General features: G+C 49.1%; 1 protein-coding gene across 6 annotated transcripts in view; it reads right to left on the reverse strand.

The window, feature by feature from the left end:
• Positions 1-26108, reverse strand: part of Ptpn5 (protein tyrosine phosphatase non-receptor type 5) — a 58546-nt gene extending 32438 nt beyond the window's left edge. The window contains exons 1-3 of one of the 6 annotated variants that reach the window (XM_075952248.1): positions 25189-25998; positions 8495-8590; positions 4667-4743 (exon numbers count right to left, since the gene is read on the reverse strand). In XM_075952248.1, coding sequence (XP_075808363.1) covers positions 4667-4743; positions 8495-8514 — 97 coding nt within the window. In that variant the 5' untranslated portion in view covers positions 8515-8590; positions 25189-25998. Of the gene's footprint in view, positions 1-4666; positions 4744-4862; positions 5000-8494; positions 8591-24188; positions 24773-25188 lie in introns of those variants that run through there. The other 5 variants (XM_075952247.1, XM_075952250.1, XM_075952251.1 and 2 more) reach the window with 5 other exon arrangements.
• Positions 26109-26961: the final 853 nt, after the last annotated feature.

The raw sequence follows: 26961 nt of genomic DNA on the forward strand, positions 1-26961 counted from the left end.
TTAGCCATGTGGTTTGGTACCTTTTCTCAGTAAGGCATTCTCATCTTGCTTCCTCCGTGTTTGACTTACAACGGACTCTCTGCCTTTCCTCTTCCCACAATTCCCCTAGTCTGGTTGCCCTGCCTATACTTCCTGCCTGACTACTGGCTAATCAGCATCTATTAAGCCAATATGAATGACAAATCTTTATAGTGTACAAGAGCATTACCCCACAGCACACTTGTGATCTGGCCTCAGTTCCTACAAATCTTAGGAGGCAACCTAAGTCTGCTCATTAGAGACACTGAAAGCAAGACTTAATGATGTCACTCTGTTGCACAACCTGGTCATCACTGGCCGTGATATCCTCTACCTCCCATGTACCCTGAGGAAGCTATTGGATTTGAGGCTAGGCCCATACCAGTGCTAGCTGGGGGAAGGAACAGAGGCCCCAGCATCCGTAGCATTGTTTGCTTTCATGCAAATGTGAACACCAACACACTAAAGAGCAGGGGGTGTGGGTTTGAATGTACTCATGTGTTTGGATGACTGCAAAGCAAGTAAAGTGAGCATGCAAGGGGAGTGAAAGAGAACAAAGTGACCGTGTGCAAAGGAATGTGTTCACGAGGGGAAGTCTGTGCATGCATGGAGTGGTGACGGCAGCCAGGTCTACGCCAAGTGCCTCCCGCTGGTTTCCAAAACCAAGAGGGACTAAGTGCCAAGGAAAGGACAGGGGATGCAGAAGGAGGGAGTGTGTTTTCTGATCTTTGTGCATGCTCACGAGATCAGGGTGCAGTCCCAGGGGAGACCCAAAGAGAGTAAGAGAAGAGCTAGTGTGTCTTTTAGTTGCCAGGGAGCTTGTATGGTGCATGAAGGCTGGTGGAGCTGCAGAGCCGAGCGAGCTGAGCATGCAAGAGGAAGAAGATATGCAGGTGTGTGTCCTCTGAAGGTACGTGTCCACCCCCACAGGGCCCTGTGAGTCTGAGGCAGGCCACGTGCTTGGGTGACTGTGTGGGCATGCGCATGTGTGTACGTGAGCATGCGGCTGTGTCAAATGAGAACAAACACAAGTGTGTGAGGAAACGTGGGAGGACCCTGGAGGGTGTGAGCAGCCTACCCGCTCTGAAGGCAGCTGTGGGCTTCCTAGGTTGCTGGCGATGTCTAAAGACATCTTCACTTCAGGAAGTATTATCTAAGAGGTCTGTATGACCTGGCTGATGCTAGCTCGGGTCTTGGTGACCGAGGCTCTGAGTGTGATCCATGCCCCGCTGCTCTGAAGTTTGTGTGGGAATGAATGAGTCATCCTGGCATGGCTGGCCCTCGCTCTGCCTGTGTCTTGCCCAGCAGGGAAGGCAGCAGGGAGGGAGAGAAACTACTGAGGGCTGTATTCTTATACCATTATTATCTTTATGCGATTGCTCACAGTGTCTATGGACTCTTCTAGAGGCCCAGCACCCCAGTGCTCTTGGCCTCTATACCTCCATTTGTTTTATGTCCACGTTTCCATTTAAGTCAGCAGATCTGGATGACCAGCCTTTGTGGCAATCTGCTCCACACTGGGCTCAGGTCCACACAGTCACAATGCTAAACTCCCTTCCAGTCCTTCCCCACGCCCCTCGGCTTAGTTTTTCATCTTCTTCTATAGTCTTCCCCACTGTTTGCCCCATGACGCCCCCTCTCCTTGTTTGTTGCCTGTCTTCCCTTTACAGTGAACACTTACGTAGCACCACTGTGTGCCAGGCTAGTCTCCCAGCTCTCTATTAATTCACCGAGCCATCCAAAAATTCCGTATGGTACTGAAGATCAATCCTGACACTTTATAGATAGCAGGGTCCAGGGAGGGGAAATGAGCATCTCACTGATTAGTGACTGAGTCAGGTCTAAGACCTGGGGCCCTACTTTTTCTCTTCTTTAAATTAATTTATTTAATGTGCATGGACGCTTGTTTGCATATAAGTTTATGCACTCCATGCATGCAATATTCACGGAGCAACTGGAGTTATAGATAATTTATGGGTGCTGAGAACTGAACCTGGATGCTCTGTGCTTCTCCAAGGTGAGCCATCTCTCCAGGCTTGAAGCCCACTCTTCATACATAATACAGTCCTGTGGGGTAGGCACTCTCTCAGCTAGTGAAGCTCCTGAATCTACTGCAGTGCCAGCCAGATGCAGGCGCTCAGTTAATGGGGAATAAATGAAGACATGGCTCAATAAACGGTGGGCAAGGAGGACACAGAAGTGAGACAGACAGGGGCTTGCCTTAAAGAGCGCATGGTCCTAAACAGACAAATAATTATTACAATACCACATCTGCCCGGCAGCATGGGTGTCTAGCAGGCGTATACTTTCCTGGCCCTTGGCAGACAGGGCTTTCTAGAAGAAGTAGGACATAGAAGGAGACAGACACAGTGACACTGCCTTACTCCTCTCTGGGGACAAACACCCTTCACTCTTTTCCCCTCTGCAAACAACACTGACTCTCCAGAGACGATGGAGGTAAGAACAGGGTAGTGGTGAGGACACAAGCTCAGAAATGGCTAGCTGACTGGGCCTTCCCTTGCCAAACATCATCTAGCTAAGGGAATTTGGGAAGGAAGCCCAACTTCCCCGGGCCTTGGTCCTGTCATCTGTAAGATGGGGGCAGTAAATGATACCAACTTCCCGAGTATTGCATAAGGCAGGCAAGGTGCCAGCTTCAACGGAGATGACTAATCTCCTCTTCCATTCGACATTGTTTGCCGGCTCTAGGGGAGGAGATGGAATTAAACACATCGTGCTTCCTACTGTAACCTCTCTGCTGTGGCTCTGTCCCATTTTCCAGAATTGGCTCAGCACAGAGCTTGTTGTGAACCTTCATTAAGGCAGGGACTGTGTTTCATCTCCCTGCATATCCCCAGCACCCAGGACAGTATCCGAGACACGGTAGGTACTCCATAAATGGACTTGGTGAACAAATGAGTGGTTGCATTTCTTCTTGTGAAGATTCATAGTCATATTCATGTTGCCATTATTTCCATTTTCAGAGGAAGGGCTGGTGGCAGGTCCAGAAAGGTTAAATGACTCGTCCATAAACACAGAGGCTGGAAATAGCCTAGTCAGACTCAAATGCCAAGTCCCATGCTCTTTTCTCCCCACCATGCTCCTCCCTGGGTTCCTATACATTATATCCTACTTTCTGTGGGTATTTTCTAGCCAGTGGGGCCATCTCTGGTTGGAGAGTCATCTCTGAATCCTATGACTCATATCTGAATCACAGAAGTGTTTAATAGTTGAAAGGAACTTTGACGTCACTGAGACCTCCCACCCACTGTGGAAATTTCCTCTCCATGGCTTGTCTTCCAATAGTTGAATGCCTCCAGTGATGGAACACTCATTTCCCTCCTCTGGAATCATCAGCTCTATGACTGGACCATTGTGAGAGTCAGAAAGTAAGTTCTTCATCTCGTGGGCCTAGATCTTCTTTATGTCTCTGTGTTGGGCTTACATCATACTCCTAAAAATATGCAGAACAGATCTGCTGTCCCCCAGCATACGGTGGCCCTCCAGACACTCAGCTTTTATAACCTTCGGAGAATTCTTTCTTTGCAACTAGCTCCCTGGTCCTTGCCAGGATGCCTCCTAAGCAGAGCATCCATTCCCCACCAGCAAAAACAGGGGCTCACGGTGTGCAATGGTGCCCCTGCTGGATGAGTGGGGAACTGCGCCAAGGGCTCAGGCTGCTGGGGGAGCCAGGGAGACGGGAAGGGTGGGCAGTGGATCCTGTAATTGCTTATTTTGAAGCCACTGCTTCCGAGTCTCATCTATTTCTTTTCAATGTCAACCGTAAATGTCACACGGAGACTGCATTTTTAAGCGTCTTGCCTAGAACGATCGCGAGGTTTCTCAGACGCCACAAGTTTGAGGTTTCCAAGTTCGAATTCAAAAGGATATTTTTCAAACAAACATTTGGGTGGAGGATATGAAAATGTAGGCACACAAAGGTATGGCAAATTTCCAAATGTTTCACTTGCCTTTATTTTGTAATATTGCCACAACAGACGTTTGTTATAAGAAAAAATAATTAAAACATATAAAAAGAAAATAGAACCCCTTTTTACTGTCTTTTCCACTCTATTCCTTTTAATGCCGTTTATTTTGACCAGGAATATGGTCTCCAACTGGTGGGCCATGCTGCCACTCTGTGGGCACACTGCCCTGGCTGTCTCCATGGTGACAGCCATGGCAGGGGTGCAGGCAGGCAGACTCCCACATCTGTGGGCACCTGGACTCCAGCTTCAGGTTCTGACTCCCAGCCAGGTTTCTCTGCAGGACTGACAGGCAGCTCTGCGGGCTGTTGGCCACCCTCAGCTCAGACCCTATCACCTGGTTTAGATTTCTTCCATTGCTCCCGAGGCCTGCACTGACACTGGTCAGCTGCTCTCTCTCCATGCTAAGCTCCCTGCCAACTTTCTTCTTCCTCTCTCCCTCTGAGCACACCTTCAGATGTCTGTCCTTACTCTCAGAGGACACAGAACTTCCCTAAATGACCCTAGGACAGAAAGACACTGAGGGTTTGAGAAACAAAGCCCCATCTATACAGAGACTTTAGAACAGCAACGTCACAGGCAACCGGACTTCTAATTCTGTGTCAGCTGGTACCCTCTTTCTCCACTCTGAGTTCCTGGGTCACAGGAGTGCTGAGACTTACCCGACAGCCTCTCACCACAGCACATGTCCAGGGCCCCTCCCGTGGAGTCATCAGCAGCCTGGTTCTCTCTCTCACTCCTGCAGTGGGAGAGAAATTGTTGTCAGAGGATACTGGTGGTCCAAGATCAAGAGTCCCAGCCTCCAGCGAAGACGAAAAGCTGCCTCCCTCAGTATTCCCTCAGTATTCTTTTGATTACCTCCACCTCATCAGGGGACCAAAGGGGACAAGAAGCCTCTTATGGCATCAAGCTGTAGAAGAGAGGCAGGGTTTTGTCATCATCACCGCCACCACCACCACCACCATCGCCACCGCCGCCGTCACCACCAGACTGGCTCACCTTTTAGAGACTCTGAAAACAGAGACCTCACCATGATCTCATGAAACAAGGCTCATCAAACAAGGCTTAGAAGGTTTATGGGACTTGTCCAAGGTCTCATCAGAGTGAAGCTGGGTTTGAACTTACACTGGAGAACTCTAAACTCAATACTTATACTGTACTATTCTGCACCCAATTCCTTTGTTAGTGGTGATGACGATGACAGTGATGATGATAATGGTGTAGATATGTGCATGTTTGTGCCATGGTGTGCATAAAGAGAGGAAGTTTCATGAGTCACTATGTGGGTGCTGAGAATTGAAGCCTGGTTCTCTGCAAGAACAAGTGCTCTGAACCACCCAGCCATCTATCCAGCCCCCAGAAAACCCTATTTCTAGCCCATCAGGGTCCCCAATAGACTGCCCTAGGGTCTAATTTTCTTTCTTCACACAGTGATCTGGAAAAAGCTTGCTGGAAATCAATTAGATTACAGAAAGTGTCTTCAGACTCAGCAAATCTGGAGGGCAGAACTCCATGGCACTTACAGAATCCCCTGCTCTGGCAATGCAGGTGTGTGCCCCCAATGTTTCTGGCTCCATTTCATGCCTGACTCTTGGCTGGATCAGGGCTGGACCACACAAGTCAGGCTGTGTCTATCGGAGAATCATCCTTCTTGTTTACTCTGCATTCTGGGAGTCTGGGATCTGTGCTTCTGTGGTTGAGTCATGGCTGTGGCCATGCCCCGAGAGAAGGATGGCAGAGGACAGTAGCCTCAGAGTTTCTTAGTCCTTCCTGTTCTGGCTCTCTTGATGGAGAGCACATCCATTAAGACTAGGTCCCACCTCTTAGTTTAACCAGGAGAACTGGCAGCTGCATAACCTTCAACGCAGACTCACTAGCCCAAACTCTAAGCAGTCTCAAAGGTCAGCAGCCTCTCTGCCCACCAGCCCTGCAGTGTGGCCTCTCATTCATCCTACAGCCTCTTTTAGAAACATTACAGAATTCAATAGTAAGGGCAAACAGGCCAGGATAGGGCTGGCTCTTCCCACGCTGGTATCTTTCGCTCTCAACTTGCATTGTCTTGTTTTATTCCCCCCCCCCCCCCCACACTCTAACTGTCAGCATCTCTGAGAATCCCGAGTCTAGAGACCAGATGACTCAGAGACAGAGGGACACTTCCTTCAAGGCATCCCTGCTTGCAAGTGTGGTCTTTACCTAATGGTCTTGGGCATCCATTCAGTCCGGCCCTCACAGCAATCTCCAACATAGTGCCAAAGTCTATCACTTACATGGCTGTGAGGTTCCCAATCTGCACACAGGATGGGACCGCCTTGAGCTAGCACCAGCTCTTCAAATTCACCACTTAACCTCCCTCGGAAAAATACTCCCATAGCATCCCGTTTCACTAAGACCAAAGACAAACATGCTGAAATTCAGCTAAGTAGATTATTTCTCCTTCAGCATTGTCTTCTGTCTTTCCTGCCCTTGACCGCTACTTGGGGCACTTTGGATGGGCTCCTTCCTGCACACACCTCTGCATTCACATTGCTCGGCCTGGGTTGTGCATTCATCTATACTTGCTGGGATTTTTTTTTTTTTATTCAGCACTCGGCACAGTTAGGAAGTCTATTTTAATTGATGCTTGCTGGATCAACATCATTGCCAGCTGTTAGGATACAGGCTGCAAAAGGGCAATGACTTTTCCTTTTACTAAGCTTGTATCTTCAAAGCCCAGCTCAGTGCCTGGCTTATAGGAGGAGGTTCCACAGACAAAGAACTGTAGAAAAAGATAGTGGCACTGCAATGTGCTTCAGAAAACATCAGCTACCATGAGCAGCCATAATCTGAGCCACTTTATGGGTGGGTCTTTGTTAAGCCACCTGGAACCGTCCTCAACAGCTGGCAGGGAACCATGGATCTCAGAGACCTTTCATTTCAGAGGAGGGTACTGAAGCGGGGTGAATGCAAAAGTGGGGGCCATAGGGTTTGGGTTTGAGAACCCTCTCAGTCCTGAGCTTGTTTTTACTATAAGAGCTCCCCTGGATGGAGGATACCCCAAGACAGTGGCCCATGATGGGGCAGAAAGGTAACCAAGGCATCTGGAAGGAGACCCACATATGACTCATACCTGCTTTCACACCCCAGCCACGTGCAGAATAGCTCAGCACTGCGTGTGTGCAGTGGACGCTATAAATAAGCTTCCTAGAAAATGACTAATTTCATAATCAGAAGAGCACAGAGAGTAGCACCTCAACACTGTGGAGGAAAATGGAGCACGGTGTGGTTGTGCCCTGTGGTGGATTCCAGCTCTCACCCTACTCCATCTCAGAGCTGTGTGTCTAGGCGGTGTTAGGTGTGTGTGTGTGTGTGTGTGTGTGTGTGTGTGTGTGTGTGTGAGAGAGAGAGAGAGAGAGAGAGAGAGAGAGAGAGAGAGAGAGGAGAGAGAGTCCAGCCCCCACCCTTTCCCTTCTCAGAGCTGTGTGTCTAGGTGGTGTCAGGTGTGTGTGTGTGTGTGTGTGTGTGTGTGAGAGAGAGAGAGAGAGAGAGAGAGAGAGAGAGAGAGAGAGAGAGAGAGAGAGGAGAGAGAGTCCAGCCCCCACCCTTTCCCTTCTCAGAACTGTGTGTCTAGGTGGTGTCAGGTGTGGGGGGGGGGGGGCGGGGAATGGTCCATTCACACAGCACAAGAGAAGCCCTGTCTCTGGGTATTGCCTTTCTGTTTGCCCACCAGGAGCAGAAATAGCAGCTTGGAATGGATTGCTGTGGGCAACCCTCTCCTCCTCCATCCCTTATCACCTGGGAAACATTGGCTAATGTCTCCCGTGTCAACAGGCAGCAACTCACTCAATGGCTTCCCACTGCTGCTCTGAGATGCACAGAGCCTCAGAGATGATGGGTGCCTTCAACTTGCGTTTGCCAAGCACTCCTGTGAGCAAGGCTTACGACAGTCCCGGCAATACAATGCCGAGCAAGCCAGGGCCCTTCTCATCTGAATGAAGAGTTGGAGATGCCAACGTGATTGTGCTCTGGCATCTCCTTTAACTGATTTCTGTATATGGGGCAGAGTTCCCCCCAAGTCTGTGGGAGGAGGAAGTGCCCTCCAAAAGGAAGGCGTGAGCTACTTCGGAAAGGATGTTTCTAGTAGGTGATTGGTCGCCAGAGTAAGGACTTGGCCAGTACAAGTGCTACACTTGGGGCACCAACTGGAAATAGGCTGGGCAGAGAGATGGGAAGGGAGGTGAGGCTTAAGGGTCAGCAGAGGCACTAGAGCAAAAACATCTACCATAGTCATGAGCTCTGCCTCTTGGGTGGGGTGCCTTTCTTGCATTTGGCTGCGTGGCCTCCCAATGCCAGCATGGGCTTGGGAGGTCTGCAGCAGAGGGGACGGGGAGGTTAGCAACACAGACGGAAGGAGGGGGCATTGGATTCAGCAGGTGGCATCTGGTCATAAAGTCTGCATAGCCTAAAATCTACTGTTTATTTATTTAGTTATTGATTAAAACAGCATCACTCACCTAGCTCCCTCAGACTTCATTCCCAAGGTATCCGGGTAGGAAAAAGTGCCATCTGGGGCCAGGGCCAGGAATTTCCCTCAGGAAAAAGCAAACTATCTATGTAAAGAGAAAGAGGCCAGCTTCAGAATACCCAGATGGAGAAACGAAGGCACAGAGAAGTAACTCAGGTCACACAGGGTGGGAACCATTGTTTGCAGGTAGTTTCACCAAATCCTGAAATCTTGTTAGGCGCTACCAACCCTCTCATCTTTCTTCCCCTCGTCACAGGAAGGAGCCCATCACGCCTGTGTCACGTTCCAAGGCTTCTAATAAGTAGTTTTGCCACCTGGGTTACTAAGTGTTTCTATTGTTGCCAGCCAAAGAGCCCGGAATGACGTGTGCAGCAAACTCAGGGAACAGACAGGCTCTGCACCCAGGACTCCCAATGCCTAGTTCATGCTATTTCCATCCCAGCAAGCTGCCTACCCTCCTGGCCCATCTGTCCACTGTCCAGCCATCTGTGCCCTCGTCTGAGCAGACCACAAACTTGGGAGAGCACTGGATCCCGAAGAAGGGGCCTGAGTGTTCGCTGGCTGAGGTGTACTCAGATGAACGACTTCCCTTTCATTCCATTCTGTGGGTGGCATTGTGGAGCGCGGGACTAGCTGAGACCCAAGGAAGGCAGGATGGAAGGAGCTGGACATGCTCAGCTAAGGGGCTTGGCAACTTGGGTTTCTCTCTTTTGAGTCTTAACATAAGGACTGGCCCATCCATTTCTTTAAAGTGTATTTACTTCAAACAGCTACTGTGTGTCAACCATGCAAACACAGCAAACACAAGCCTCTCTTGCAGGATGCAGGTAGGAAAGAAGCCAGGCCCACGTCAATGTCTGATAGGAAACGTTCAGGGTTCCCTGGTGTACTATCAAGGCCCCAAACAAGGTAGAGGAGTCGTAAGATTGACGGGTGAGTGGGAGTGGCTGTGGGATGGGAGTGGCTATGGGATGGGAGTGGCTATGGGATGGGAGTGGCTGTGGGATGGGGGTGGTGTCCAAGCAGAGGAGGTCACGTGGAGTTGAGAGAAAGCGGGGAACATTCATGAGGGAAAGAACACCAGCCTGACAAGACAAGCATGGAAAGGGAGGGAGGAGTGGGACGGGATGATGGCCTGAGATGCGTACTGGTGCCGATTTCCTCCTCATTTTCCTTCTCCTTATACTCGCTTACAGGGGAAACATGACAGACACGTCCTAGGAACCTTGAAGATTCGGCTGTAGATTCCCAAAGCCATGTTCTCTGAGAAGCTGTCCTTTATGGTTTTTGTGTCTTGAGGAAGATGGATTCCCCTCTACATGGAATCTTCTGGACAAGGAAGAGGTGTGGGTGGTGAGGATGTGGAGAGCTGTCTTCATCCCAAGAAAGGTGACACGGCCACTCTCAACCCTGTGTACGCATGTCTGCACGTGCAACTGAGAGAGTGTTCTCTCCTTCTACCAGGTGGGTTCCAGGTATCAAACTCGGGTCATTGGGCTTGGTAGCAAGTGCCCTTGCTTGCTAAGCCTCACTGACTCCTAAGTTCTAGTTTACTTTTTAGTTCCCCAGGGGCTATCACATAACCTAGTAAAATAGCAGATGCCCAGAAACTGTGTAGGTGACCAACAAAGATACGATGGAGGGGGAATATGAGGGCAGTGGTGTGACGGGCCAGGGCATGCTTCTGAAGGTCTCAAAGCCCTGAATGTTGACTAGCTGCCTGGTTTAGCTTCAGGACAAATGAGATATCCAAGGACTATGCCCATCCTTGGAGACAATGGAAGGGAGTACTGTTAAGCCTGCTGTTGTCTATGGTTTGGCCAAGTGGCTCAGGCTGAACTCTATCTTCTTGCTTCCACAGTGATCTGAGGCTCGGGGGCTGCAGAGAGACACCCAAACCCCTACTTGGTTAGATAGGAACAGTGGACACACAGAGGTTCTCTGCTGGCCTTGGCCACCACGCAAGGACTAGGAAGCAGGGGCCAACTGTGCAAGCAACATGAAGAGACACCAGAGGCTCATGGATGTGGCTAAGGCATCTTGTCCTGATTCCATCTTTAGCGTGAGGGTCCATAGCCTCCCTGGGACCCAGCTTAGGACTTGGGTGATGGAGGAAGGTCATTGGTTAAATAAAAAGAAGCTGCTTGGCTCTCATTGGTTAGGAGATAGGTGGGAGGAGTAAACAGAACAAAACGCTGGGAGGAAGAGGAAGTGAGGTCAGACTCCACAGCTCTCCTCTCCGGAGCAGACGCAGGAGAGACGCCATGCTACCTGCTCCAGGGAAGACGCACGCTATGAAGCTCCGACCCAGGATGGACTTAGGCTAGAATCTTCCCGGTAAGACCGGTGCTATACAGATGATAAGAAATGGGCTAGTCCAGGTGGGAGAGTTAGCCTAGAAGATGCTAGGTAGATGAGCCAAGCAGTGTTTAAATGAATACAGTGTCCGTGTAATTATTTCGGGTAAAGCTAGCCGGGCAGGCGGCTTGGGGTGTTGGGGACGCAGCCCCGCTGCCGCCGCCAATATTACTACACTTGGGGATACTAGCCTCTCCTTCCCTGAGCTACTCCCGATCTTCAAAATCTAGATCCTCTGTTTCTCACAGCTGATGACAATGGAAATCAGGAGGAGTTGCCCAGAGAGGGGAGAGAAGCAGGCAAAATCAGTATTGTTCTTCCATTCTCCATGCCCTAAGAGGGAATGGTGGCAATGGCACAGTTTCAGGCCCTTTGTTGAGCATGGCATGAGGCATTTGGCCTAGAAGGAACACACTGTTACTTTACTTTTCCAGAAAAGAAAATAGAGATTCTGCCAAGTGAAGTGACCTGCCCAAGATCATACACAGTTACAGATCTGTCCCCATTACCCACATTCCGAACTTTTCACTCCCATGTTCTAGCCCTGGGTATCAACCTTATTCAGAGATAGGAAGAGGACACATTCTAGCAGGCGCTGGATGATAATGGTGACCAAGCTCCACCTGTGCATAGACGGAGGCACGCACAGACCAGAACCTACTAATTCTTGGCTCTAGTCACAGGGTGATAGGATCTGGATATTCATAGCCTGTAATAGAAACGAAAGGTGTAAAACGACAACAACACCCCCTCCAAAAAAAAGATGATGTTTATGAATGGGCCTATCCCCCAGGTTTCAACTTTGCAGCTGTCAAGGTTAAAAGAGGCCGTGGCAGAGTGGCAATGGCTCAACAGAGGACACTCACAACATCAGGGAATTCAGGCCATGGTCCAGAGAGGCTGGGGAAAGGCTGCTGACCAGGTGTGGTGAGTGAACCAAGCTGAGCCCCTGTTGGTGGAATCTGAGTCCAGCTGGGATCATTGGGCAGTACGACCATCCACACAGCTGGATGGACCTCTGTGATTAGGAATGGCGTGTCAGGCAGGGACTCTAAGGACAATTGAAGGGCTGGAGGGTTCAAAGCTCATCTGGTCTATCTACCTGTGCTTTCTAAGACTTTGAAAACATTCCATTCTGCTCCCCCCTCCCCAGGTACACAGTTTAATTTGTAAGGAGGAAACAGGCAATCACAAATGTGAAGGTGTGATCACACCTCCCGTGGGGGTGCTGATGCTTCCTCTACTTAGATTCTCACCCCATCTCCGAAGCCTTGGAAATGCACCTTCCTCTCTGCTGGAAAAGTCCCTGTATCTTTCTGCCCGGAAAGCACGAATTTCCCCTTTAAGAGAAATGGGGACTGTTTACGGAGAAGAAACAGGCCAGCAAGGTGTGTGTGGGGGGAGTAGGGAGGGTAGTGGGGGGTAAGAATAAAATAAGATATCTATTTATGAAAATGACATATTTCATGCTAATAAAAATTAAAGACCCTGTTCAAATATCACTTTTTCAAGAATTCCTGCTGACTCCCCCAGAGAGCCTGGTATCTACTTTCCTGGTCTTTCCCTCTGTTCTGTGATCAATGTCCAGGGTCCTGCCTTACTGGGAAGACTTGTACCCAGGGCTATGGTGGGGTCATCATGGCCTCCTTTTGACTAGGTTTTACTGTGTGCTGGTCCCACACCAAACACATCACCTCCTTTCTCCTTTCTCATTCTAATCCCAGGGAGAAAACAACATGCTCCTTCTACATATGTGTCTGGAAAAGAGAGAGATGAGAGAGAGATGGAGAGGGAGAAGGAGAGGGAGAGGGAGAAGAAGAGGGAGAGGGAGAGAGAGGGGAGAGGGGAGGGGAGGGGAGAGAGAGGGGAGAGAGAGGGGAGAGGAAGAAGAGAGAAAGAAGGAGGGAGGGAGGGAGAGAGGAAGGAAGGGAGGGAGAGAGGGAGGGAGGGAGGGAGGGAGGGAGGGAGGGAGGGAGGGAGGGAGGGAGGAAACACACCTGGCAAACAGCAGAGCCAGGCTTTAAACTGTTTCAGCCCCAGAGTCAGGTTCTATTTGAACCGCTTGGTTTATGGTCTCAGATATGGGTGTTCCTTTTTAATCTTTATCCAGGCAATTGTTCAAAAAGTAGTTCTAAAAAAGTAAATAAGTCAAAATGAGCTAGAGTTTGAGTGTTGACAAGTGGCTTTAAAATCACCACAAAAGACGCAAATGTAAGCCTCTGGTATCTCTCTACAAATTAGGGCTCCCAGCTGCCTGCCTGATTTGGCCAAGATGCCCAATTCCCAGGTTCCCATTTCCTTACCTGCTACACACTTTAGACGCAGAGGGTTGATATGAAACTTACGTGAATTTTGGGTTCTATACAAGGTTTTTATATGAGATGCGCATAAAATGTTCAGGATGTGATTCTATCAGCCCCTAAAGACTCCAGCTGTTGAACAATTTTCAAAGGTAATTGCATAAATGACTAACAAATAATGGGGAAAAAATGTCTACATCTTTAGCCAACAGAGAAATGCAAGTTATAGCTGGAGGTACCACTTCACTCTAATCAGAACGGCTATCTTCAGAAAACCAAACAGCATACTCCGGAGAGGATGCTGGGAAAGCATCTCTTTTATACTGCTGCTGGGGATGTTAGGTTAGTGCAGCCCCTAGAGAGTATGACGGTTCCTCAAGAGGCTAAAAATAGAGCTTCCATACGGTTTACCTATACCACCCCTAGGCGTTTTCCCAAAGAAATCTAAGCCGGCAGATGATGGGACTCCGGCACACTCAAATTATGATGGCCCTGTGCACAATACTCAGGTATGGAATCATGGGATCAGCCCAGCTGTCCTTCAGCAGCTGAATGGATAAAGAGGGTGGTGTGTGCATGCTATGGAGTTTCATTTGGCTGCGAAGAATGAATTTATGTCATTTGCTAGAAGAAGGATAGAACCAGAGCCAGACTTAGAAAGATAAATACCACATTTTCTCTAATAGGTAGGATATAGATAAATAAATAAATAAATAAATAAATAAATAAATAAATAAATAAATAAGGCAGCCAGGCAGTGGTGGTACACACCTTTAATCCCAGACCTTGGGAGGCAGAGGTAGTTGGGTCTCTGAGTTTGAGGCCAGACTGGTCTACAGAGGGAGTTCGAGAACAGCCAAGACTATAATAGAGAAACCCTGTCTGGATAAACAAAACCAAACCAAAAACCAAGCAAACAAAAATCAACTCAAAAATGGAAGTAAGACTAAGTGGGAAGAGGAGGAACATCAGGAGAAAGGACAGGGACAAGAGCATGGCAGGAGGCTGAACATGATTGAATACATTGTGCACACATACGATGGAAATGTCATAATCACACTGGCTTGCAGATATAGACTGCTTTGTGAAAGGAGGGAATGCCAATTGTTATTCTGATGTGTGAGGCTGGGGGTGTTCTCCAATGGCTACAGCCCCTTTTCCTCCCATACAAGTTCTGTGGCGATTCAAAGTGAGTCCTGAATCCAGCACAGCAACAGGTTTCAGTGACAAGACCCTTCTTTGTAACATTTGCCGATACCCATGGTGTAAATGCTGCCGCTGTGCTGTGGGGGCTATTCTTGTCAGCTTGACTATGTCTGTACTTAACTACAACCTAGAAACGGAGCACACATTTTCATTCAAACCACCACAGCGGGTGACACCATCATCCATTTGTAGAAGCTGAAAGAAATTTTGGGAGATTTAGCATCTGACATAGAGGTCACTCTGGCCAATACAGAAGACATGGAGATGCCTGGTCCTGGGCTCTGGAGAGTGAATTCTTTTATTATTGTGTTCTGGAAACAGCTGCATTCCTGGGGCCCTGGGCGGCCTTCAACAGACATCTCAATCAAACATGACACACTGGCAATCCTGTGGCCACCCACCTTAAATCAAAGATGGGAAAAGGATGGATTTACATGCTGAAATACTGTATCTTACCACCTTTTCCCTTTACAGTTCTAGGCTGATGTTTTAATGTCTCTGAGGCTCAGCAGATGTAATGGGAGCTTCAGGGCGGCGGTGAAGACCAGGAAGCAAGTCACGCGAATGCTAAGTAATCCTGAGGTAGACACCCTCGCTGTTCCCATTGACCCAGCTCAGAGGGTCACCTCCAGTCTTCCTCTGAGGCAGGGGAGACAGACCTCTAGGGTTTTTTTTTTTTTCCAGTTGCCATCAGCTACAAAAGTCAGCCTTCCCTTGCCTCAGGCTCTGCCAGGGGTCTTTGCAGCTGAAGAGATCTGCAGGCTGAGAAGGGCTTGCCAGCCAAACTCCTTCTCTCTCCTCTGGAGAGCCCTGGCTGTTTCCAGACCCTCAGTCAGACCAGAGACCTGGCGAGCAGCAGGTAAAAATAAGTGGATTCTCTATGAGAAACGGGTCCCTCCCCAGCCATGTTCTCTCCTGCTTCTCAGCCTCTGTCTCCTATGCTTCTTGTTTGGACCAGCTCTCCAAGCTGTGGCCTCCAGCCCTCTCTTCCAAGTCCCACCTCAGTGTGTGGCTCCTCCTCGGAGGCTGCTGCATGCAACCTGAGCTCTGACTGAACTCTTTCTCCAGTGTTCTGGCGGTCTGGGGCCTGGTAACACCCCACACTAGGGCTATTCCCTGGCTCTTCTGTCCATGACTACGGCTTCTATGAGTTGTCCAGGTGAAGAAGGAACAAGGGATGGGTTTCACTCCGTGTAGGAGAAGGTGCAGAGAAGAGAGGAAAGGCAACGCCACGAGCCCTCAGTCTTTCCCCGTGCACTCAGGTTTAGAAGGAGATGGGAAGGAAGGACGTGGGAGAAGATGAAGGAAGGAAGGAACAAGGAGAGAAAGAGGAGGGAAGGGTGGCTTTTGGAGACTCAGCATTTGGCATGGCTGGTCAGATCATGTTTTAAGGCTTTCTGTAGATTATTATCCTGATTATGTAACCCAGGGCTCCAAACAGGCTCCTTCTTGAAAACCTTTGAAGTTCACCTCCTCCAGGCAACTCTGCTTGACTAGTCTCTGCTTCCCTATGGCTTCCTGAGCTGCAGAGCTTTTCTTGGGCCAGAAGTCCTAGGCTGTGATTCTCGTCCGTGCTCAGAAATTAGACTTCTTTTCACCACGTTCCTGTTAGTAACTTCAGAGAATGTCCTGAGATACATTTGTAGCTTATTTACAAATTTTTATATACATACGATCATTTATTTGTTTGTGTGTATGTGTAGGTGTGTGTGCGTGTGCACACACACAACACGGTCTGCTTACAGAGAAGACAAGTTTTGGAGCCATATGGACTCCAGGTATAGAACTCAGGTCAACCTTGTCTTCAAAGCACTTTTATTCAGTGAGTCATCTCACTGTCTCCCTCCACTGTTATTCTTAAATTTGTGTTTTTATGTTTATTTTGTGGTCCTGATAATTGATAGGACCTCTTAGATGCTATTCAAATATAATAATATAATATATGCTATAAATATAAAATATAATAGATAATAATCTCCAGTTGCACGCACATGCATGCGCACAGACACGTATATACATAAAATGCTTATTTTTATTTTATGTACAGGAATGTTCTGCCTGTGTGCATTCATGTGTACTGCATGCATGTCTGGTGCCCATGGAAGCTAGAAGGTGGTGCTGGATCTCTGAAGATGTTATAGTTGCCATGTGGGTGCTGGCAATCAAACCCAGATCCTCCGCAAGTGCAGCCAGTGTTCTAATCACTGAGCCATCCCATCGGCTGCTGCATACTTTTTGTTTGTTTGTTTTTGTTTTTTTGAGACTCAGTTTCTCTGTGTAACCTTGGCTGTCCTGGAACTCTCTCTACACACCAGGCTGGCCTTGAACTCATAGAGATCCTCCTACTTCCTCCTCCTCCAAGGGCTGGGATTAAAATGGCTTGACTTGCATACTTGTTATTTTTCCCCTTTCTTTTATTCTTTCTCATATATTTCATCCCTACTGCAGTTTCCCTTCCTTACACTCTTCCCCCTACCCCCGCCAGTACCTCCCATTTTCCCCAGATCCATTTCTCCTGTTTCCCTTCAAAAAAGGAGCAGGCCTCCCAGGGGTATCAACCAAACATGGCACAACAAGTTACAAGAAGACTAGGCACAAACCCTCATATCAAGGCTGGATGAGGCAACCCAGTAGGAGGAAAAGGGCCCCACGAGCAGGCAAAGGAGCCTGAGACACTTGTATTCCTACTGTTAGGAGTCCCACAAGACCAGCTACAAACATATAAGCAGAGAACCTAGCTCAGACCCATACAAGTCCTGTGGTTGTCACTTCAGTCTTTGTGATCCCCTATAAGCCCTGTTTAGTTGAGTCTGTGGGCTGTGTTCCTGTGTCCTCAACCCCTCTGGCTCCTGTAATCCCTCTCACCTCCCACTTCTGCAGGATTCCCCTGGATCCTCCTGGTGTTTGACTCTGGGTCTCTTCATCTGTTTGTATCTGAACGAATCTTAGACGAAACACAGTATAACATATCCACATCTATGTAGCTCGTTCTGGAGACACGTAGCTGGTCCCAGTCTCTGCTCTCTATGAGCCTGCAATCTAGAGACTGGTGCCAGATATGTGTGAAGTGACGGCTGAGGCTGCCTAGGGTGTGTGACTGGAGTCTAGGAGGCTGCTCAGATGAGAGCTGAAAGACAAGGGGCCCCTAGGGAGCAGGGAAGATGTTTGGGGTGGGAGGAAGCAGGACACAATGGCTTGGTGAGGCCAATGGGCTAGAAGGGACCATTCAGTGTGGCTGGAGGCTGGGCATAAGGACAAGACATTGATTAGAACCTAAAGACCATTTTCCCCCTTGGGATGTAAGGCAGGTGATACTATTCTAGTTGGCAGTTAGAAATCAATACCCAAATCGATGTCATTGGACCCATTTGTGTGGGTCCAATTACACGGGTGGATCTCCAAAACTACTTTCTAATATAAAATACCACCCATGACATGACTCTATTTACATGAAGCTCTAGAAAAGAGAAAACTCTCCCACAATGATAGAAGTGGGCCTAATTATTGCCTTTGAAGGTTGGAGGGCAATGCAGCTTTTTACATCGATATCTCTTTATTGTTTTAGACTTGGGAAGAAATTTACACTTCTGATTCCATAAAAGCAAAAACATAAGAGCAGCTATATACTATGTATATAACTCACGAAGAGCTTCCTTAAAGCATACAAACACTCAGGACTGTGAAGACTCAGTAGATCATTGTACATCTGGCTGATACTTTAAGATTATATGTGAGCAATACTTAATAAAGATAGGGTAACTATAGGGTCTCATGTATCTCAGGCTGGCACTGAACTCACTATGTTGCTAAAGGATGACCTAGAACTTTAGATCCTCCTACCCCAATTCCCAAGTGTTGGGATTACTGGCATGCACTACACGCCCAGTTTATGCAGTGCTGAGAACCGGACCCAGGGCTTCTTGTATGCCAGACAAGCACTCTGATGACTCAACCACATCTCTGGCTTCACTATCTTTCTCTTTTTAATTTTGAATAGAGTCTCCCTATGTCACCCAGACTGCCTTGAACTCACTATCTTCTTGCCTCAGCCTCCTGAGCAGTGAGGTTTACAAGCCGGTACCACCAGGTCTATCTGAAAGTCTGCATGTCTTATTCTCACGACACACTGTCGTGAGAATAGGGATCGCTGTTGCCAGATTGCTTTCCTGGCCCCCACTAGAGCACAGTGATTCAAGGGCAAGGTCTTCTAGGTCACGCTGTTTGCCGAGGCTCCTATGTCCACCTTGATGCCCGATGCAGTAAATACCTGCACGCTTGAATGAATTCCACCCACTATGGTCTCTCCTGAGAGCATTCTTTTCCACCCACAGTGCCTTCAGATCACAGTAATTCTTCAGAAATGGAGGCTGCACCCATTTGTAATCTGTTACACTCTTTCTTCCTCTCTATTAACCTCCAAGATCATGCAGAGCTCACACAAAATTTACTTGTTTGAAATTAATGGCTCCTTCCTGCACCCTTCGTTCCTAAAACATCCATGGGAGGTCTCCTTCATGCCAGGCAAACAAAAATCCCCCCTTTTTTAAATAAAAGAACCCCATAGCTTCTCAAAAAGTTAAACACAGAATTACCATATAAGCCAGCAATTTCACCGGTAGGTATAGATGTACCCCCAAAGAACTAAAAGCAGGGACGTAAGCATACCCTCTCAAGCACTCCTACATCTCCTTGATCACAGCTCTCTCCCTCTCTCCATTTTCTCCAGGATCCAGCTTTTGTGTCCCATGTTTTCTTCCTGTTCCAGGATACGGAGCCAAAGCATCTGCTAGATTCAGATGGGGTTTGGACCAGGAGGTTCAGACAGTCTTTGATTCTAAGACCAAGACCACCTGTCAACTTGTTCTCCGCAAGGTGCCACCTCACAGCTGGTCTCTTGTGTTCTGGAACAGTTCATGCTGACAGTTGGCCAACACATTATCTGTCTGCTTCACACCCGGAAATCACCCGAGGGCTACAGGGGCCACAGCATCACTATCAACTGCACAAGCTAGAAGGGCTTAGTGTTGCAGTCTCCTGGAAACTCAAGCCCTAAGTTAGTAGAGGTGGGGAGACTAGGTTTGGGAGACCCGAAGAACCTCACCTAGGTCACTCAGTCATGAGCAAGTTTAGGGTCCGAGCACGATACACACCTACAGTGGTGCCAGTCCATATGAGTGCTTGGGTCATTTCTGGTGACCTTTTGTTTTTGGCATGGGACCTTATATAATTTGAAATATCCATACACACCTTGTTTAGTTTAACGCACAAAAGCTCTATATGGCTAGCTACCTTCTAGAGTCTTGCCCTTGAGACACTTGCAGATTCATTTAAATAACTAATTAGGTACCTGCAGTATTCATATTTCTCTAAATGATTTCTATGTTCTGTTGCTCTCTCTGCCTTTTGGGGATCTGTCATTTTACTGGAGATAATAATGCCATGTCCTGCAAACCTGTGCCTTTGTGCAAGAATTTAGTGTCTTCAGAATCTCTGTTAGAAACATGGTGGAGGGTGCAGGAGTTCAACAGGATAAAGTGTGAAATGAACAGAAGTAAGAAAAAGACCTTAAATGTTACCGTTATAATTGTTTTTGTGGTCATTCATATTTTTCTATTTAGTCTAAGTCATTAACAGAGTTTACAACATTCAGCCAGACTGAATGAGATATGAAGATTACTATGTTTGAGCGTGGGTGCACGAGTACCATGGTCTGTATAGAGAGATCAGAGGCCAACTTTGGGGAGTTATTTCTCTCCACCTTTACATGGGCTCCAGGGATCAATCTAAGGATGTCAGGTTTGAGTCATCTTGCTGCCCAAGATACGGGTCTTTGACACAGGCATTCAAGTCCTCTAAGTTTTTTTTCCCTCTTTTTTTAATTTTTTTTTAAATTTATTTATTTATTAAGGATTTCTGCCTCCTCCCCGCAACCGCCTCCCATTTCCCTCCCCCTCCCCCATCAAGTCCCCCTCCCTCATCTGCTCGAAGAGCAATCAGGAAGTCCTCTAAGTTTTATGAATGTGACAGTACTACAAGTTCACTATATCCTTACTATGAAACAACATATTTATGGATTCATCTACATCTAAGATATGCAATCTGATACATGAATGGCCAGGTCCAGCATTTATGCCTTCAATGGCTATATTTAGTGAGCCACCGTGTAGCACTAGGGTTGTTCTGCTGGGCACTAAGAACACAAATAGGACTTGGGTCCTCTTGGACTCGTTAACACCACTGTGTTATGGGTCTCATTCCTCAGACCTATAAGCAGCCTCCTGATGGGCCCTGTCCCCTTTCGCACACTTTTCCTTGCCTATCTCTCGTAGCCATGCAGAGCTCCTTACAAATATCTATTTATTCTTATCCCAGGCCTCTTGCACGTGCAACCTCTTCTAGAAAGTCCTGCTCTCTCAAGTCTACTCCTCACCCTGCTTTATCCTTCTCCAGAGCACTGCTCACCACCTCTAGTATTTTATCTTTGCTTAGGTTTTATTTTCTTTCCCTCCTGATGGGGCTGACGTAGGAAGTTTATCTTTTGCAACAACACATTCCTGGAACCGGAAACAAGCCAGCACATCACGGATGCTTCCATGTATCAGAGGATGGATGGATGGATGGATGGATGGATGGATGGATGGATGGATGGATGAGCTAGCTCTTGACACTATCAGGTGCTTGGCAGGCCAAGCTTTGCACCAGTAGTCATCAAGGCTCCTGTCAGTCATTCCTGCTTCTCTCAAGTCTCCTTCCTCCTCCATTCAACCTCAAAGCCTCTGAATCAAAACCAGTGTCCACATCTGGTCACTTTCAGGTTTGGTGACAATGCAGCCTCGTTGATGACAGATTCCTTTTCTATCCATTCTTGAAACCACCACCAGTTCAGATCCTTGTTAATTCCCACCTAGGCCACTGCCATCTTTTCCCATTTGAGCTCCTTCTCAACGGAAGGCCCTCAGGGCCCTAGCATCTGCCTCAACCAACCCTTCCTTGTCATGACTTGGTTTTGAGTCTTTGCCTCAGTAGGGATGTATTTTTTTCCTGACCATGTTCTAAATCCTTGACTATGTGCGCCCTCTGCTCAGGTTCTTTCCACCTCTTGGAAACACCCCACCTGTGTTCTAATATAGAAGTCATTCAGACCTAGCTCAGGTGCCCTGGCTTCCAGTAACCACCTTGGTTCTCATGAAGAAGAAATCCACTTCCTTCCAAACTCTTTCAGTGGGCTCTTTGTTTCCTTTGCTCCCTGGAGTCTTTGTGGTCTTCAGTCTTAACTGCCCCACCTACTTAATGGAGTTGATGATGTTATCAGCACCCCCGGTATGCTGTGTAGAGTGAACACAGGTGACCAGGAGTAAGGAAAGCCTGCAGACAACATGTAAAGACTAATTGTTAAATCACTCTGATAACTGCAAACCAGCTCCAGCAGGGTGTTGACACAGGCGGCTGACACGAGCTGAGCACTGAATCGAGGCATAGGTCAGCGGGGAAGAGAACTAGCTCTAGGGAGGAGGGTTGTGAAGACCTAAAAATCTCACATCCTCAAAGGGTCTCAAGCTAAGGCGCTAATGTTGTATCAATCAATTCCTGAATTGTCCCTCTGTCCTGGGAACTCTACTCAGTAACCTGTATGCATTATCCTTTTAAGTCAGGAAGCATTCCCTCACACAGTAAAAGGAGAGGAAACCAGGCCCACAGTAGTTATATAAATGTTTTCCCCTCCCTCCATAGCTCTTCCCAACACATAGTTCAGCCCTGAAAGCTATCCTAAATATTGGAGATTTTTTCTCAAGGAACAAGATTTGCAGAGGGGTCACAAGGAGCTTCGGAGCTGCACAGTGCTGAGGAGCTGGACATGGGACCGGGGACTTCCACTCTCAGGGTGGCAGCTTCCTGCACACCCCAAACCTACGGGCCATTGCTCTTTATGAAGTCTGTATAAACAGTGCCTTTTAGAAGGAGGATGCCATCTACATAGACTTCAATGTCAATGGTGGCCTCCTGGATTTGTTTTGTGGTCACCTTAGCTCTGTTCCATGTTAGCCTGCTCACCTCACTCAAGGAAGCTCCATCTTGAGACAACCTCATGCCCCTAGAGACTGAATTTGGTTCTCCTATCCCATCTGAATTCTCCAAGGCGATCAACTTCACCCTGTCTCCATCCAGTTGTGCTTGTACTCCCTGGACCCACCTCTCGGGGCATCCTTGGTCACCAGACAGTCTACTCTGCCTGGGGACACTTAACTGTCCTTGAGGGAGCTCAATGTAGCTGCACCTCAAGCTTCCCCAGAAGTTTATGCTCTACTATGTTCATAGCAGCATTGTTTGTAATAGCCAGAACCTGGAAACAACCTAGATGCCCTTCAATGGAAGAATGGATGAAGAAAGTATGGAATATATACATATTAGAGTACTACTCAGCAGTAAAAAACAAGGACTTCTTGAATTTTGCATGCAAATGGATGGAAATAGAAAACACTATCCTGAGTGAGGTAAGCCAGACCCAAAAAGAGGAACATGGGATGTACTCACTCATATTTGGTTTCTAGCCATAAATAAAGGACATTGAGGGGGAATGAGTATAAAAACCAAGCACCCCAGATTCTGATGTGGCCGTACTTAATAAATGGCAAGAAGAAGGAGGAGGCATCAGGGGGACCTGGGGACCCCCACAAAGGCCTGGTTGGATGAGAAGAGGTAGATGCTTAAGGAGGGCAGAGTGACTGACTGGGGAGGGCATACAGTCAGCTCAAAGCTGGGTAAGAAGATGAAGCCTGGAATACCACATCACCTAGTTCAACTGAGGACCTAGTTCAACTCAGGCTTAGTGACTTCTGGAAGGCCTGGGACTAACACCCTGGAATCTAATTTCTGCTTCATTCTCCTCAATTACCTTTCAAACCATGGAGTGTTTACAAAACAGGGCCCTCTTTGAGGTGGAATAAAGCAAATTAAAGCACCCACTCCCAATTTTTCAAAATAGTAAGGATAGCAGGAAATGACTCGAATCTTCAGCTTCAGTTGGGGGAAGGGCCAGCATTGCCAAGATTCACCTGGCATACTCATGTGAATGTCTGGGCTCTGGGCTTTGTAGGGATTAAGTCTGATTGTGTGGGGGAATGAGTATAAAAACCAAGCACCCCAGATTCTGATGCAGGTTTTGCTACTAATTCTCTGGTGACCTTGGCCATGCCACGTAGTTGGACCTCAGTTTCCCTGTTTGTAAAATGAAGCTGGCAAATGAGTTCTTGGGCGCTAAGATCCTACCCCTCTCTCTCAATTGATCCTTAGTGAAGATTCTGACCTGAGCTTTGCAGGAGCCTGGGCCTCCTCCAGGAAAAAAAGCAATATGTCGGGGGAGGGGAATAAACCGGATTCTATTTTGGAAACGGGTGGCGGATGGCTAAAGAGTCGGGGGAAGGTACAGTTTGGTAATTAGCAGGCTAGTTCCCATTTCCATCTCCCCTCTTGGGGGTTCAGACTCTGGAGAGGCGCTACAGCCAAGAGCTGCACACCAGGTTGGGCCGCAGAGGCTCGGACCTGGACCACTATCTGGATCCCTCCCTGGAACCACGCAAGAGCGCAGAGCGCGGGGAGTGGCGGCCGCTCCCTCCGTGGTCCCCAGGGCCAACCTCCCTCCCTTGCCTGGGGACCCCACTTCCAGTCTTCCGGGCGCCCCACGGGGGGCGTGGCGGGGGCGGGCGCGGGCTCCTGGGTCCCGAGGTTTGGAGGTGTCAGTTTTGTTTCCGCCCCAGAGGGGGGACCCCTTACCAGTGCCTCCCGGCTTCCTACACAAAGGCACCCACCAAGGCGCCGCACTTACCGGCCAGAACGGGCTCCAGGCACCGGCGAGCGGACAGGCAGGCTGGCGGGAGGATGTGCGCGCGCGAGTGTGCGTGTCTGCGTGTGTCCCTGTCTGTGTGTGACAGGGGCCGTGAGGCGCTCGGTGCGTCTGCGTGTGCGGGGGCGTCCGTCTGTCGGTCTGTCCGCGGAGCCCTCAGTCCCGCGCTCCTTGCGCGTTCACTGCCCAATCGCCCCACCAAATGCGCCTAGACTGCGGAGTCGCCGGCAAAGCTGCCGGGTCTGCTTGGCACCCCCAGCCCCGGCTCCGCCCCGCCCCCGGACGAGTTTGCGCCGCTCCCCGGGAATTGCGCAGGGCTCGCCCGCTTGGCGGGGTGGGGGTGGGGAGCTCCGGCATCGCCTAAGGCTCCAGGGGAGCGCACCACAGACCCTTAACCTCGGATTCCATCTCCGGCGCCCCCTCACCCGCAGCAACTCTGCGCGGAGTCCCCACAGGCGCCGCCCCCACGCCAAGGTTGCCTGGACTGAGAGGGCGGGGGAGTGGGAGCACCGCATCCGTTTCATTCATGATTTTCTTCTCCCGGGAGCCCCAGGTCGGGGCTGAGCGACTACGGCAACCGCCAGAGGGACCCCACTAGGGTTGTGCACATTGAATCTGAAGCGGGATGGACAGACAGATAGATGAGGGTAGAGGCAAGCTAGACAAAGGGTCAGAGCTGGGATGGGGGTGTGCGTGCACGGGGGTGGGTGCTATAGGGCTCCCTGCAGGATGTCGGCACCTGCACTGGCTGAGACACAACATACCCGGGCGCTCAGGACCTGTTCTAGGACTCCGAGGAAACGCCTGACTTCCCACTCCTTCCTTTTCTGTCTTTGTAGAGCCAGAGCGGGTGGACACCTTTCTCCACCGGGGTTAGCTCTCCTGACTTAGGCAGCGGGGCAGGCACCATCTGCTTTGCTTTCATGTGGGTACCAGGGTTCCAAGGGCTGCCCTGGTGCGACATATTCCCAATCTTACCTTCTCCGGGGCTGGTTCCTGACATCTCGAGAACCCCACTGGATGCGGTAGGAGGCAGTGGACTGCACACGCAGTAGTTTTACATGGCGAAAGCGAGAGGCAGCATGCGCTACTGAAGAGGAGTCCAGTCACCGGTCTCTGTAGCTTGAGTTTCTGCGGTAGCTTCCCTACTAGTCTGGCATCCTTGGCCACCTGCAGCTGGGTCTCTACAGAGCAGTCAGAGCCATCCTTTTGAAACATGTACCAGGCTGCATCTGTCCTTTGTCGGAACTCCCGCAGTGGCTGCCCGTTGCATCCAAGGGATAAGCTTATTATAGGCTGGGAGGGTCTTCATGAGCAGGCGTCCTTTTCATGGGATAACTTCATTTCCTACCCTTCACTCCTTCCTCCCAATCTGTGACCATAACCAAGATGGCAGCCACGCAGGCACCAGGACCTCTGAATTATTAGTCTTTCTCCTCCACAAAACCACATGGGTTTCTTCCTTTCTCCTTTTACCTGTTTAATGTGCGGCTTCAATGACGTCTTTGGTGATTATCGTATTTAGAATTGCAGGCCCGCTCCCGTATTTCCCTATAGTTGTTATAACCTTTATTTTGTGTACCTGGAGGCGCTCCAGTTCCTTATGCCAGCTGCCACTTAACTGCTGCCCTGCGGTTCGCGGCTGTCACTAAACAACAGGCCATTGGCCATGCTGTTCTTTAGCCTGTTCCCCGCTCCGACTTTGCTCAATTTTCAACATCACTTATCACCTCCTCCTTGGACCCTCTCTGGCCATCTTCAGTTCATTCTCTAGGTGGCCATCTGTGTGAAATGTTACATTGGCCCGTTGTTCGGCTGCCTACAACTGCTCCCGGTTTCATCCAAGGGAGAGCTAAAGTGGTGTTTCCAGGGACACTCAGCCCCTTTACCTCCTGTCTGCTTTAGACTTTCAGAAAGTGACTTTGTTCTCCCTGATTCCCACACAGAAAGGCCCATCAGTCTGTGTCTGAAGGTCAAGAATATTGATCAGAAGGCCATACACTGGGCCTTGATTGATCTTTTTTCTTTTGCCTATGAGGGACACAGAGACAAGCTGCATACCATCTAAGGATTTTCTTTCCAGGCCATGGGGTTGGGAAGAAGGAATCAGTGTCAGACAATACTTCAGGACAATCTTCCCAGCTGCCTGGGAGTGTGGGTGGGGCGCTAAAGGACTTGCTGCCCCTCCCTGAGTGTAACAGCACCGTGGTGGACTGTCCGGACCCGCTTCCCCAGGCACGATCTGTGTGACTAGCAGCTGTTGGGTGCCTACTATGTCCACGGCAGTACCTTGTTTGTTCCCAGTGTTTAATCCTTGCGGCTACTTAGGTAGATATTTTTGATATCGGGAGGAACCACGAAGAATAAGTAACTGATTAATTAATGCCGCTTGAGAGGTGTGGTCTTTAAATGAAGCTTGTTCCAAAGTCCACACTCACAGAGTAGAGAGCAAAGCCTCTGGGGTCGGTGGCTGATGGGAGTGAAGAGAAAGAGGGCTCACTGCAGGTCAGCCACGCCCAGGTTTATAAGCCCGGGAATCACAGAGAAGCACCCCACTGGACCTGCAGGGTTTCTGTCAGTGTTGCCCATGGCATGCTGTGGTGGCGGCAGCCGCGGGAGGGAGTGGGGTGGGGTTGGTTCTTGTCTTTTCTGAGGGCCAGTGGTGGAGGTCAGGGAGCTGCCTCCTGAACTTGCAGTGTGCAGAGCCCATTCCCAGCTGTCATTGTGGCTAGTGATGCCTGTCTCAAAGAG

This window comes from Microtus pennsylvanicus, chromosome 18 (genome assembly GCF_037038515.1).
Source record: "Microtus pennsylvanicus isolate mMicPen1 chromosome 18, mMicPen1.hap1, whole genome shotgun sequence".
Lineage (NCBI taxonomy): Eukaryota > Metazoa > Chordata > Mammalia > Rodentia > Cricetidae > Microtus > Microtus pennsylvanicus.